General features: G+C 41.8%; 1 protein-coding gene across 1 annotated transcript in view; it reads right to left on the reverse strand.

Annotated features, from left to right (window-relative positions):
• The window catches only part of hmcn1 (hemicentin 1), a 59,231-nt gene extending 55,018 nt beyond the window's left edge, over positions 1-4,213 (reverse strand). The window contains exon 1 of the mRNA XM_010782700.1: positions 4,165-4,213. Within this exon, the coding sequence (XP_010781002.1) occupies positions 4,165-4,213 (49 nt within the window). The remainder of the gene's footprint in view (positions 1-4,164) is intronic.
• Between the last annotated feature and the right edge of the window lie 9,907 nt (positions 4,214-14,120).

Below are 14,120 nucleotides of genomic sequence, written 5' to 3' on the forward strand. Positions count from 1 at the left end.
GACTTTCAACTCCCTCCAAAGATTTTCTATGGGGTTGAGATCTGGAGACTGGCTAGGCCACTCCAGGACCTTGAAATGCTTCTTACGAAGCCACTCCTTCATTGCCCGGGCGGTGTATTTGGGATCATTGTCATGCTGAAAGACCCAGCCACGTTTCATCTTCAATGCCCTTGCTGATGGAAGGAGGTTGTCACTCAAAATCTCACGATACATGGCCCCATTCATTCTTTCCTTTACATGGATCAGTCGTCCTGGTCCCTTTGCAGAAAAACAGCCCCAAAGCATGATGTTTCCACCCCCATGTTTCACAGTAGGTATGGTGTTCTTTGGATGCAACTCAGCATTCTTTCTCCTCCAAACACGTCTAGTTGAGTTTTTACCAAAAAGTTCTATTTTGGTTTCATCTGACCATATGACATTCTCCCAATCCTGTGATTTTCTGGATTTTTTTTCTTTCTCATTTTGTCTCTCATAGTTGAGGTATACCTAGGATGACAATTACAGGCCTCTCTCATCTTTTTAAGTGGGACAACTTGCACAATTGGTGGCTGACTAAATACTTTTTTGCCCCACTGTATGTGCCCACTGAGATCAGAGAGGAACGAAAACAAATGTAAAATTCCAAATATTTCCTGTTGGGAGTTGAGCAACAGCACATGTATGCAGAGCACCAGTGCACTGTTACAACCGATAGCTAAAGTGCAAGGTAGGATTTGTAGGATGCAGAATACCTAAATTATTTTTGCATTACAATAAATAACAATTAAAATGTTCCCTCTTTCATTTATACATTTTAAATATGGACTATAGAGTTAGTTTAAATAAACTTAGACCAGAAGAGGGCAGTCATGTAAAGGATAAATGAATACTGGCTGAAACCCATGTATCTCTTTTAGATAACGTTTTTATTCAGTATCTTATTTTGTCTCAGTATGTGTGAACATCCCTTGTACATTATATCTGCTGTGTGCAGGGGGTTTTCCCCATCCAGCAAAGAATCCAAAGAACGTATAACCTGATGAGTGAACTGGTCCAGAGGTTAGGGTGTAAATCCGTCTGTCAGATACTTAGCAGACACTCTGTGGCTATCTCACCCTCAAACAACCAGACTGGATTAGTTCTGCTCTTCCTTGTTGGATAAGGTCCATTGCGTAGCTAGGTGGGAGACACGTGTGGCAACTTCTCACAGCTCTCAGTAGATTAGCAGTAGTTTGACATCCTGCAGATAAACGGTTGGCACGAGAGCTGATGCTGACTATAACCCGACTTCAAAGGGAGCGATTGCCTTGTGTGGTTGGAGTGATAAAACTGGCCTTCAATGTAAGAATGTTAATGATCAGGGTTCTGCTGCTTCTGATTGAAGAATATATATAGAGCCAAGTGAGAGCGTGTGAAAGCGCCTGAGTTGGTGTATGGGTGTCTTTGGTATTTTACAATAAAGGCCCAGTAAAACAGTACTTGAACATAATACTTAGCATAGTAATACATGACAGGATCCCAGAGATAAATGGCACTGTTAGAGCTTAACGAAGTATCAGTGGAGATTGTCCAGAGTGTGTGTGTGCTCTGGGTGCCAGACGGGCTTGGAAGTTACTGCGTGTGTGACCACAGAAAGCTGATGAAAAGACACCATGTGAAAGTGAGGCCTGTTGAGCTGTGTGAGGGGCTAATTCACAGAGGCACTCAGGGGAAATTATGAATCAGATTGTTTTCGACACTATGACTAGAATTTGGGCTCGGAGAGAGTGCGACGAGAGAGAGAGGGGCATGGAAAGAATCACAGATAATTTATGATGTCTGAGCCCTCCTGTGAGAGGGTCTTTCCTCTGACAGGCAAGGAAATACTTCTCCAATCTGTCTCCCTGCTGACACCAGTGCGTAACAGACACAAACATGCCCCCCTTAACCCACCCTTGCCCCCTCACTTTCCCCGTGTAACTCTTTGCCCGCCTTGTGTTTAAATCGGCTGGTAATGATGCAGCTCATTGAAAGTGGTGAGAGCAGGGAAAAGAGAGACTGGGAGGAAAAAAATGCAGCGAAAAAGAAGGGTATGTCCAGTGTCCAGAGCCTCAGGGACTCCCGAGCTGTGGAAAATGTGCGCTCGTCCTCTCTTCATCCTCCTCCAGAGAGAAGAGTTTCCAGGAAGTGTAGGGGTTAAGCACACACAGTTTGGCACTGACCTTTCACCTGTGATTAGCCTAGCATAGCCGCTAAGTGGTTCTCTGTGACTCCTGCACTCAGCCTGCCAGCTTCTCTGGACATTTTCACACAGTAGCAACAGGCATGATGTATTTCATATGTCACGTGGCTCGAACTATTGTGGTGAATGGATAACCAGGCCAGCATGTTACAGCTCAATGTAGCTTGCTTTCATTTAGGGTGCAAATATGCATGTCCACTTTACCACTGATGTACACCCAGTCCAGCGTAAAAATGAGACATGCTAACTAACAACAGGCTCTGGTTCTGTTTCTGTGCATGAATGCCCCGCAGGCTGTTACACCGACTTATTTGTGGCTTTGCATTGTGTGATTTTCATGCTGTTCTGCTGTGAGAATAACCACTGGCTTTGGTCTTGTTCTTCTTATCCCACAGCTGACCCATATGTGACCTGTTTTTTCTTGTCATGCCTGATATTAGAAAAGTTTAATCATTGCTGGGAGACATACAAAGAGGATTAACATTCCTGGGTCTCCTACACTCAGACGTTGCCCTTCTCCCTCCCGTTTCTCCACGGTTTGGTCTCCCCCCCCCCTCTCTCTTTGACTCAATTCTCTACAGTTTTTGTCCACTTTCATTCCTGTCTGTGTTCAATCTGGCTCCTTTCATAAATCTGTAGAAAATAATCATATACGTTATCGACTTCATTTATTTTCCCCTAATCTTATTTAATCTAACTTTAATATATGTAAAAGTATGAGTGGAATGTGTGTGTATTACTGTCACTAGAAAGTCGTAGTTGCAGAGGTGTGGGCTCATTCACATGATTTGGACTCAAGTCACATGACTAAGTCAAACATTCATTTTTCCCTAAGCCAAAGACTATCTTTAGGTTACTGTCAGGATTTTATCGTAGCAAGATCCTTTATAGCTTGTTTAGGACTTGAAACTTACTTCACAAACATGAGACTTACTTGTGACTTGCAAAACCTGGTTCCACCTCTGCGTGCTTGAAATGACAGCATTGGATATGTAATGGTGTAGTCCTCATCCCCTTCCTTTGTTTGTTTGCATCTTTGCAGGATATGACCAAATTGTTTGTTTTTGTTGGGCAGTTAAGCTGCAATTACAGCATTTCACCATGGAGGCTTCTTTTCTTTGTGCCTGAAGGCTGAAGACTGTGTGGTGTGTCGGATCGCTGGTGCCATGTCCTTTGTAATACATACAGGATGTGTCTGCTGACTGTGTATGCTGTATCAACAGAGATCTGTATGCTGACACCTACTGTACACAGTGCTGTCTGTATGGACAGTATAAAGCAAGGCTGTATTTTACTTAGTAATGATTTTGAAGAGAGATTAGTGGGGTTAAAGTGTACAGCTTGGTGTCTCCAATCAACTACGTGTCTCTTCTATTTAAAACTGACCATGTTCTCTTCACCAGACACACACAGACAGCCAAACATTGCAGAAGTTTATATGTTTATAACATCAGATAAGTCTTGATGGATCAGCTCCAACCAACTCTTGTCAGGTTAGAGAAGGACCCGCCTGGCTCTCACCCACTTTTTGGGTGTAGCACATACTCCCTTCTCACACTCCCAAAGTATTCAGCACTGGCATGAGTGAATAAAAACATATCAAGGAAGATATGCCAGTATTGAATATTTCACATACTATGTCCAGCGGCAGCAGGTGTCAAATCCTATTTTTTACAGGTCAACTCGTAATATGAGTTTAAAACCAATATGTTCAGTGTGTTGATTTTAAGGTGAGATTGTAGCACTGATTATGATCATGGAAATTCACAGTTTAAAAAAAAACTTGTATATAAGCATTCCACATGCGAGGCCGTGTGTGGGCTAAAACCAGATAGCTTTCTGACGCAGCCAGAAAGGAGGGTAGCATTTCCAGAGTTTGTTTGATGTATGATGCTATCTACTTCATGTATAGCACCACCTCAGTGCTGTCTCCTGATTGATGAGTAGTCTGCCCGAGGCTATACAGTAGAGACTCGGCTGGCCTTTGAAGTCATAGTTGATGGAGTCGGCCATTATCGGTCACAGCCTAGTTTCAGCTGTCCTGCAACCTGCCTCAAGTATTCCCTGGTTTATTATAGTTGTAGATCCAACTAATTTGGGTCCACAAATAAGTATTTTATATGGTACACTTTTAAAGCAAAGTGCTCTCTGGGTAGCCAAAATACAAAGTAGAATAAGTATTAAGCCTTTTAACTGTATCGGACATTAGAACAGTTTGAACTCTGGCATCTTATTCTTTGAGTGTCTGCTTCTCTGTTTGAAAAGTTTAACTGCACTCATGAGAGATTACATTATTGTGGTATTAATTGCTGCTGGTAGTTGGTGGATAAAACTGCTTCAGGCGCCAATCCAAAATGGCCCATTTAATAAAAATGGGACTTTATTCATAGCAATGGCATTTCTTTGCTGATCCAACTATTTTAGTGACCACAATGGCCAGATGGTAACGGTTAATGTCATCCTCCAGGCACCCACTCCCGTAAACTATAGGGACGAATAGGATAACCTATAATGGCATATGATTTATTGATCTTTCCCATGAACTGTAACAACTTAAAGGATAGAAAATGTTTAAGATAAACACACACTACACGAGAAGAGTCTGGCAAATCTACCATCCTAAGAATAATAGGTTTAAAACTATTCCGCATTATCATTACATATAGTCATATCTATGATAAGCTACAAAGTTGTTTTTTTTACTTATTAAGCATTACAAAGTCAGAACTCTGCTAATATGGGTCTAATCAGGTTGGATTTTAACAACCCCCCTTAAGAAGCTGATTTAGAAAATATTTGTTGTATTTCGTTCCAGTGCAACTTTTATATTAGCCGTCAGCGTGTTGGCCAAGCATGTGTGAATGTGAATGGTGAAATAGCTTTGTCATTAGTGTTATCTTTTGTGTGCCGTGGTCCACACAGCCACAATCTGACCCCTCTCTCTGCTTCAGTGCCGCAGCAGCTTTCATCAGTCATAGAGCTGTTCTTCTCAGCCTATCATCAGCTGTCATTAGTGCTCTGAGGGGCCCCTGCTCTTAATCACACACACATACACACACTAAAGGTGACACAGCACAGGCTATTCTTCAAGGTTAGGCCTAACTGCCTCACCACATCGGAGTCTTTGATAATATTTCAGAAAATGAGAGGCAACTCATCCTTTACGTATTTTGTAAAGTTCATTGTAATCTGATGATTATGATGGCCTTATGTTTTTGACCTTGTCTTGGAGAAATAACCTTTACACAGCACACTACTTAAATGATTGCTATTTGTCATTGACCATGACCGGTCATAACACACATACACATATACATGCACTCACTGATACGGTATCTTCTCGGAAGGCATGCTTGTTGACAGGAAGCCCATAAAGCCATCATTTTCTGGAAGGACAGGATGACTTATTGCAACCATTGTGTCTCTGTCTGAATACATTAATCCCCCTCCCTTGTAGTTCTTTTGACAAATATATTACCCAGTTTTTACCTTTAAGGCCTGCCACAAGCCTTTGTCACTACTGGCAATTGTATGGTACATGCATACATGATTTTCCATTAAAAAACTTGTATGTAAGTATTTATAATCCTTGGAAAAAATGTACTTGGTTGCTCTCTTCAAACATTTGGCTTGGCTAGTAAAACGTGAGCGGTTTCATGTCATATTTATAGAGGGGTTGCTTTGTGGAGTAAGCTGTTGCTGTTCCTGTAGTCTAACTGGAGTTTGTTTTCACGCTGTACTTCATTTTTTTATTTTAAAAACACGTTGATAAACATAAAGACAGGTACATTGTATTTGTCTTTAAGAATCACCCTGCTTGTTTGTAGTAGCTGATTCAGTTTGCTCTGGCTCTGGCTGATCTGACTGCCTCTGTTGTTGTTGTGAAAATGTGTTGGTGTTTGCTTTGGTGTGGGTAAACCTATAAAAGTCTATTCTTAGCCTTAAAAAAATTAAATCAGGCAGCCCCCTAGCTGCTGGCCGTGAACTGAGTGACTGTATCATGTTAGCTTCTGGTAAAGATAAATAAATAAACACACACACACACACACACACATCAGTGACAAACCTGTGTTTTTAAAGTGTAACCATTAGGTTAATCACAGGCGTGTATAGCTGCATGTATATTTTTGTGCTGCAAGCATGTACAAATGTGTGCAAACTCCTGTCTATATCTGTCTGTGTGGATGAGCCAGTGCAGCACAGTTTGAGCGTTGTGTGATGAGTTTGGCATAGGAAGCCGTTGATTTGTTGACTCGTCCCTCTACATCAACAAAGCTGCCAGCAGTAGGTCTACTGTCAGTAAATTGGCAGCTAGAGAGGAGAAGAGAAAGTGAGGGGCTTTGAGGCTGGCCTGGCTCCTTACTGATCATATGTGACCTAAGGACTCACGTGCACACCAGTCACAATTAAGACAGCAGTCATACTGTCATCAATTATTCTCTTTCCAATCACATAAATATTAAAATACGTTCTATTTTGCATCATTGTGCCATTTAGTATACTGTTTATACCTAGTCCCTTTTCAGCCAGTTTGCATTCAGTATTGCATTTAGTAAGTGTTAGAATTCTTCAATTTCTCAACATGTTTCAAGGTGTGCAAGACATAAATGTATATCATTGAACTTTAAAGTGTTATTCACAAAAAAAATGTGTTCCTTACAGAGGACAAAAACACATGAAAGGAACTACTAAAGGCAGTGACATTTCTCAGATTCAGGTTCACATCATCTGAATGTTTGGGCAGTGAGTATAGGGTTTTATTAAAACCTGACACCATGCCTTCCAGGCAAGGGGTTGGTCCTCTGGTTTTGCGCCAACGACACAACCAGCAAGGACAGCTCATCAAAGACAAAGGGTAGTGAGTCAACATGGCCTCACTGGTCAGTTCCCGGAGGTCAGTGTGATGCCTGGATGGGGCTATAGTTGATGAATCTGTTGGAAAAGGGTGTGCTTCCTGGGAGAGGGTTAATGCGACAATAAAGGATGTGAAAGAATGAGGTGTCAAGGTTTCACTGTGGGCTTAGTCTACTTGTAGCAGCACACATAGCCTAGGAATCTCCCCTTTTCTGCCATACATGATGCAACAAAGCAAGTGTACTGCTTAATTAATAGTACCATTCAGCTGTAGCTACATACACAGTGTAAGTGCTGAGCTAGTTGCTTGTGTCTCGCGTTGTAATGTATTTCCTTCTGTGTGTATGTTTGTGTGTGCTGTCGGTGTGATGCCTCTTTCTTTATAAGCTGGTGTTGAAAGGCAGAGACAGAGGTTGTGTAGAGTGTGATGAGGGAGCCAGGGGAGCTCTTTCAGATAGCTGAAGGTCAAAACTACCAAGGGTTTTATCATCACTCACTCATATTGACTGCACTGACCAGAAGATGACCGTGCTCTTCATTACGGTGTAGTTTCAAAACACACACTTAAACAAATCCCAGTATTACTTATCCTTTTTATTAAATGTTCTATTATATTGTATATTATCTAATGAATAAATCACAACGCTGAAAAATATACTACAGTAGGGTGACTACAAAGACAAAAGCTGCTCATACATCATGAAGTAGTCTCACAGGCAAGCACAACCTCCCTCCTCTCTTCTACTTCTTTAGACTCCTCAGGCCTTAGAGGCTTTTTTTACTGTGAAGTAGCTGCAGGCATGTAAGCAACATCCATGAACATGCGTGAGCTGCTGAGGATTGGAATGCTAACTGATTGCTCTTAATCTGGATTTGTACATTTTTCATGACTGTATTGTCAAAGGATCAGTTGATAAATATTGCACAGGAGGACCTCTTAACAGTTTTAACAAAGGGGGACCAGAAGCTACATACATGTACATTATGCAAGAACAGTAGGTTATATAGTATTTTGAATGGCTTTTAAAAATATCCCTTGATCATGACGATCCCATGATCCCGTGGGCTCATAACACCCTTTAAGCCGGTAAGAGAACCACAAAGATGCATGGTGGTCCATCTGAGAGCAAAGCTGTTTTTCTTACGGAGAAATGAACCAACATATGACATGGGATCTGATATGTAATTTGATTGTGGTGGCCACATACTGAGACAAGTGCACCTTCTGGCATTCTCACTTGGATTCACTTAGTGGAAAGTTTCCCATTCGTTATGTAGGAGGCTGCCCTCTGAGCTCCATCTGTCATATTTACTGTTTCATGATGAATTAACCCGCTCCTGTTCTGCAAACCCCTGCAGTTATAGCACATGCAGTGCACGCTATGAGACATGTTCAGATCCATACTAATGCACATTGTGTAGTGCAATATAATTAAAAAGCAGTGTAATGTCCCACTATGTGGTCTGGATAGCTGCACCCACCCTCAGCAACTGTGATCTCACAGTCTGTCCAAACAAATACTTCATTCCTCTGAGGAGGAGGAGGGGTGGGGCGCAGCCACTGTGAGTGAGAGGGAGAGAAAGCTATACCATGCAGCATATTGAAAGCTGTATTAAAGGAGGGGGAAAGGAGACACGGTCATCAAGAAAAGACACATCCATATAGCTGGCCTTCAGGGCTCCATCTTTTTTTATTGTTTATAAGCTACAAAATCTTTGCTGCTCATTCAGCTTCATCCTGACCCACCTGAAGACACAAAACTATGAAAACTCAAGAACACGGTGTTAGTTCAAATTTTGCATGATGATTCAAGTGTCCCGTGACTTATTGTGAGATATTGCAGCATTCTAAGTTGAATTACCTTCAATGAAGAAACATTTCTTCCTCCTGACACGCAGTTCAAACTAACCCTGTCACCATGTGCCAACTTCGATACTTTTGCATGCATGTCATATTAGCAATCCACAGAGCAATGACTTCATCAGTATATGATTGATATAAGTGCTTTCAGCTGCACCTGGCCTCCCTGTATCTAAGCATTGAACATGGGGACATGCTCAGGGTTCGTTCCATCACATTAGTTTATTTTGGTTTGTACAACACATGGGTAAGGTTTTCTGCTTTGTTCTGATTTAAACACCATTTCTCAAAAGTTGTATTTAAATAAATGAGCTCTGATGCCTGCCAATGTGATTAGGGGTTACTACTGAAACACAACAGACCTAGAGGTCAGGGTGTATCCTCTCAGCCTTCCCTCTTTTTGCTTATTATATTGACTATTCTGCTTCAATTCAGTTCTTTCCATGTCATAATCATATTTTGTATCCTAGCTGCGGTGCTGCATCCTTCACAAACACATAGTTGCGTGACTTTTTCATGTTTAAAAGCGCCAGCTCTCACATAGTTTAAGTGTGTCCTCATGGAGGCTGACTGATGTGTGGTGAAATGCGTTCCTGTGTCCTCTCTGTCTGTCCTAAAGGTCTCCAGGAAGATCTGCTGTGTGTCTGTCATCCCTTAAACTTAAAAGTTCTGAAAGAGAGACGCAGACACAGCGATGCATAAACCGATTGCAGCAAAGAGGCTAGATGACAAACAGAGACTGACTGAGGGAAAAATAAATAAATATGTAGAAAGAGGCAACTAAAGACTAAAATGATATTCAATGGATGGAGAACGGGCCCACTGAACTGATTGACCTTGTGCTTGTCTTGGCCAGGGATCAGTATGCAGAACATGTTGGAAACACTCCATTTATGGCAGATAGTGAGCAGGGTTCGTTCCATGCATTCAGTACATGTTCAAGAGGATCACAAGTTTCCAAAATCATGTAAGCTGAGCGGAAAACCAAAAAAAGCAGGGTAAATCATTTACATCTGGCTCGGTTCTGCTAGACGGCCACAAGAGCTCTGCGGTGGAATACAGAGCTGAGCCTCTGCCGACTGCTGTTTCTTTCTGTCTGCATTCTCCCTGTCCTTCTGTCTATGACTACACATGAAGAGATCATTAGAAATCGATCGTCTTTTTTTAATTAATTTTTTTTATTTCGATATTTGCAACCCCTTCTTTGTCAAACCAACAGCAGGAGCACAGCAAGACATCTGTACACCTGACATCTGTGTTCACAGCTAAGAAGCTCCTCTTCTGAAACACCTGTTTTTCATTGCATTTCTTGGATGTCTCTGCAGTCGGACAGTTGATGTTTTGACTTCCTAGGGGTACTTGCTGGATTCAGACCACACAACACATCCCATACTTCTGATTACATATTTTCCATAAGAACATGCTTTCTCCTCCTGCCCAAGTGCTCTGCTATGCCAAACATGTGCTGTTCTTTTGAAATGCTGGATCATTAATGTCCATAAACACTTCAAATGCTGAAGAACGATTGCTGTGAAGCTGGCTCGTTGGAGCTGCTTCTGGTGGGGTTTTTGTTTCAAGCAGTGGGAAAAAGTATGTCCTTTTTTTGGACTTGCAATCTGCTCATGGAAAGGAATCAGACAATTGAGCCTGTGCAGTCTGTGCTTACACCAAGGACACATACCAATGGGGGACATTAAGGGCTTCAGTAATAGCACATTTGTGTCAATGTAAATTGTATGGATCTTCACTAGAATCTTTGGTCCTAATTTCAATGTGCTTACTGCTCACATCCTGCTTCATCACGATAGATATGAAGCTGTGGTTGCACCAAAACATTAAAACCATTTGTTTAGTTTAGTTTTGTCAGAAACAATAAGTAATCACATTATTTCAGCTTCTTTGCTAAACAACAAAACATTTTTTTTTAAGATTGCTAATTGAACGCAGTAGATGTATCCAACTTTGAGCATAATCCTGTAGTGAAATGCTTCTCTTGTAAAATGTGTGGCCTATCCTGAGATTTATTACACGTGAATCCTGGGAGAGGAGGTGTGGTGAGGTGCAGAAAGAGTTCAGCTGCAATTAAAAAAAATGATAGAAATAATTATCTGAGAGTAAAAGCGACTAAAACCTTAACTACGGCTTGTCATCAGAACAAGGAGGAGTAAAGAAACATTGAATTGGAGGCAGAGGTCAGTTGTCCTTTGGCTCAAGAGGTGCTGAGGAGGAAGGCAGAGCAAAAAGAACATGCTTAAGAAGAGCTTTGTGACTGCTTAAGTAATGCCCAAAAAGGCCGATTAAGAAGCGAAGACTTGCGTAAGTCAATCCAGCCTTTCTGTCAATATGATGTAAAGTGCTGCAACAATTAGTGGGTTAAAACATAACTGGGCCAAAACAAGCTTAAATTAGTTAATTTTTAAGTTCCCAACAACTTGACAGTGCATTATCCGCTAACAACAACCTTTCTACTGTTTACATTTACTTTTCCAAGATGCTAGCTAAGGCTGCACACATTTTGAATTGTTATCAAAAAATAATAATTAATCATTTATTCCCCCTATTAAATGATTTGGTTCCACTCCCCTGTTTAATGGGTTCAACCTTGGCTCCTGCCGCACTCTTCCAGCAAGTTTCATGACAATTTGGCAAGTATAGTTTTTCTGCATCCGTGCTGAAAGACAGACAAATAAAAACATCTTGTGGAAAATAACCTAACCTCCGGAGGAAAACATTTGCCATTTGTTCCAGAGTTGTGAAGGGGACCAACGTTTTTGTTTCCAACAGTTTCTCACTGCAGGATAATCTGCATACACTATTATTATTATTATTATTATTATTATTATTGCGTCAGACCCTAACAGTTTCACTTCTATTAAAAATAATTTCAAGCCCAAAAAAGTGGATCCATTTGTCCTTTTGGAGCCCATCGTGGTTAGTTCTCTATTGCAAAGAGACAACACTTGATAGCAGAGCCAGCAAAGCCACAGAGGCTATTTCCACCTAACAAAAGCAGAATGCCACCCAAAGACAGCCTCCCTGAGTCACGCTGATTATTCTGGTCTGTTTGAAAAGACACTGACAAGTAGGAGATGGGAGATTATGTCTAATTAGTGGCCACTGTCCCACCTGACGAGGCCGCCTCGTCTCTAGGGGTCTGATTGGGTCACAGATCACTGCCGACCATGGCGGCTGCTAACCCCCAGCCAAAGAGGGAGGCTTTGACCCTTTGCACAGTTTTATCAGCCTGCATGCCCCCCCACAAACACACACAGCAACACACTTTCACCTCCTTCTGACCCTCCGCTCATCCCTGGCTGACCTTGACCTCTGTCGTTGTGTGTGTGCGACAAGAAGTGAGAAAGAGAGGTCAGCAGGTCTCCAGTGAAAAGGATTTATTTATTAGCCTGTGTTTCCAAAAGGGTGTAAATCTGTGCACCAGCCAAGTGTTTGTCCGTGCACGTGGGAGTGTGTGTGAAGAGTGCACTTATGTTTCCACTGTATGTTTGTGCCAATATTTGTTTTGTCTGTGCCTTTGCATCCTGGCACTCTCTCTGTATAAATATACATGGATGCACATTTGGCTGCACCTATGAGTGTGTCCTCTTTGATGTTTGTGTGTGCGAGTGTGTCACTGCTCGGGCGTGCATGTGTGCTTTCCGGGCGGCTGTAAATCTCCAGACTGACATGTTGCTTCAGTAGGGAAACAGCAGGTTTGGGACACACTGATGGCCTTCACAGATGGCTTCAGGACCCTGCCCATGGGAGGCCTCCTACTCCACCTATTCATTTATTCATTTTCCACTGCAGAGGAGACACTGAGGCCAATGTGATTGTTTCCGAGAGCCAGAGTCCCTTGAGAGCAGCTCGGGTGTTTTCTTATCCAGTCCCTTTTCCCCCTTCATTCTTTCCTTCTAGCCTCTTTGTGTGTGTGTGTGTGTGTGTGTGTGTGTGTGTGTGTGTGTGTGTGTGTGTGTGTGTGTGTGTGTGTGTGTGTGTGTGTGTTCATCACCCTATTGCAACAGACTGACAGGCTTTGAATGTCTTTGTCCCTGAGTCAGTATAGGACACTGATCGGTGCAAAGAAGAGGAAAGGCTTCAATTTGGCTGTCACTTTTACTACTCTCACCATTTCATACGTCTTATGTAGATGGGACAAAGCCATGAGGCATTAGACAGGAATTCCATTGCTCTAAGCAATTGGGAGTTTATTGCATACATTTGCCAAGATTTAGTTGAATTTAGGGAAAGCTTGACACACTAATTCAGCCCTCTGTATGAACTAACAACATGTTAAATGACACAAACATGTGTCAGAGCAAATCATCCCTCTGACTCGGAGAAAGCAGTGATTTAATATTCCACAATCATCGTCAAATAGTTGAAACCATGCCTGGCGCTGGTTAAGAAATTACAATAATTCTCTTTACTTTTGAATTCATATTCATCTATACTGAGAAAATCACTCTGCAAGCCATAACTGTCTTGTTTTAGCTAAACAGACGAATATGGATGCAAATGAGTGTGTGTACTACATGCAGAAAGTTTCTCTGACTTTATTATAGGGAGAAAATGATTCCCTGGCTTGCTCTGGGCCTTTTTAAAGAGTGTACACGGCACACTCAAGCACATCAGCAAGCACACTCACACAAAAACACACGGTAACACACACAGTAACACACACACACACACACAACGAAACACAACATCTTTAATGCATTTAACTGAGCAAGGCAGGCCAAGGCTCGGAGCCGGTACAGTACTTCTGTCCATGTTCTGCTGTTTCCACCCTCTCTCACTCTCTTCTTCTAAATGAATGTAAATCTCTCCGTCCTCTCTTCCTGTAGACAGGTGGTCCCATGGTTCAGACCAGAAGGATGTTGGCTTACCATCTAATTCTGTTTTAATGGTACCTTGTGTGGTGGGTAGAGAGAGACATTCTGTAACTAATAGAAATGATTCGGACCCTCCAGAACGTTATATAATGGTCTCTTTCTGTTGAGGCAAAGTAGTCAAATCTGATTAGTGTGTGAATGACCATGTGTGTGTCTGTGTGCTCACTGGTGTGTTTGTGTCTGCACTAATGTTAAAGTTAAAAGATGAAAAGATATATCATTCCAATTCCTGAAACTAAAAGTAATACAATGATCTTTTGAATCTGGCTTGAATATTGTAATTGAACTGTTAACAGTTTCAGTATGTTATAGC

The sequence above is a fragment of the Notothenia coriiceps genome, unplaced genomic scaffold, assembly GCF_000735185.1.
Source record: "Notothenia coriiceps isolate Sejong01 unplaced genomic scaffold, NC01 NC01_scaffold00024667, whole genome shotgun sequence".
Classification (NCBI taxonomy): domain Eukaryota; kingdom Metazoa; phylum Chordata; class Actinopteri; order Perciformes; family Nototheniidae; genus Notothenia; species Notothenia coriiceps.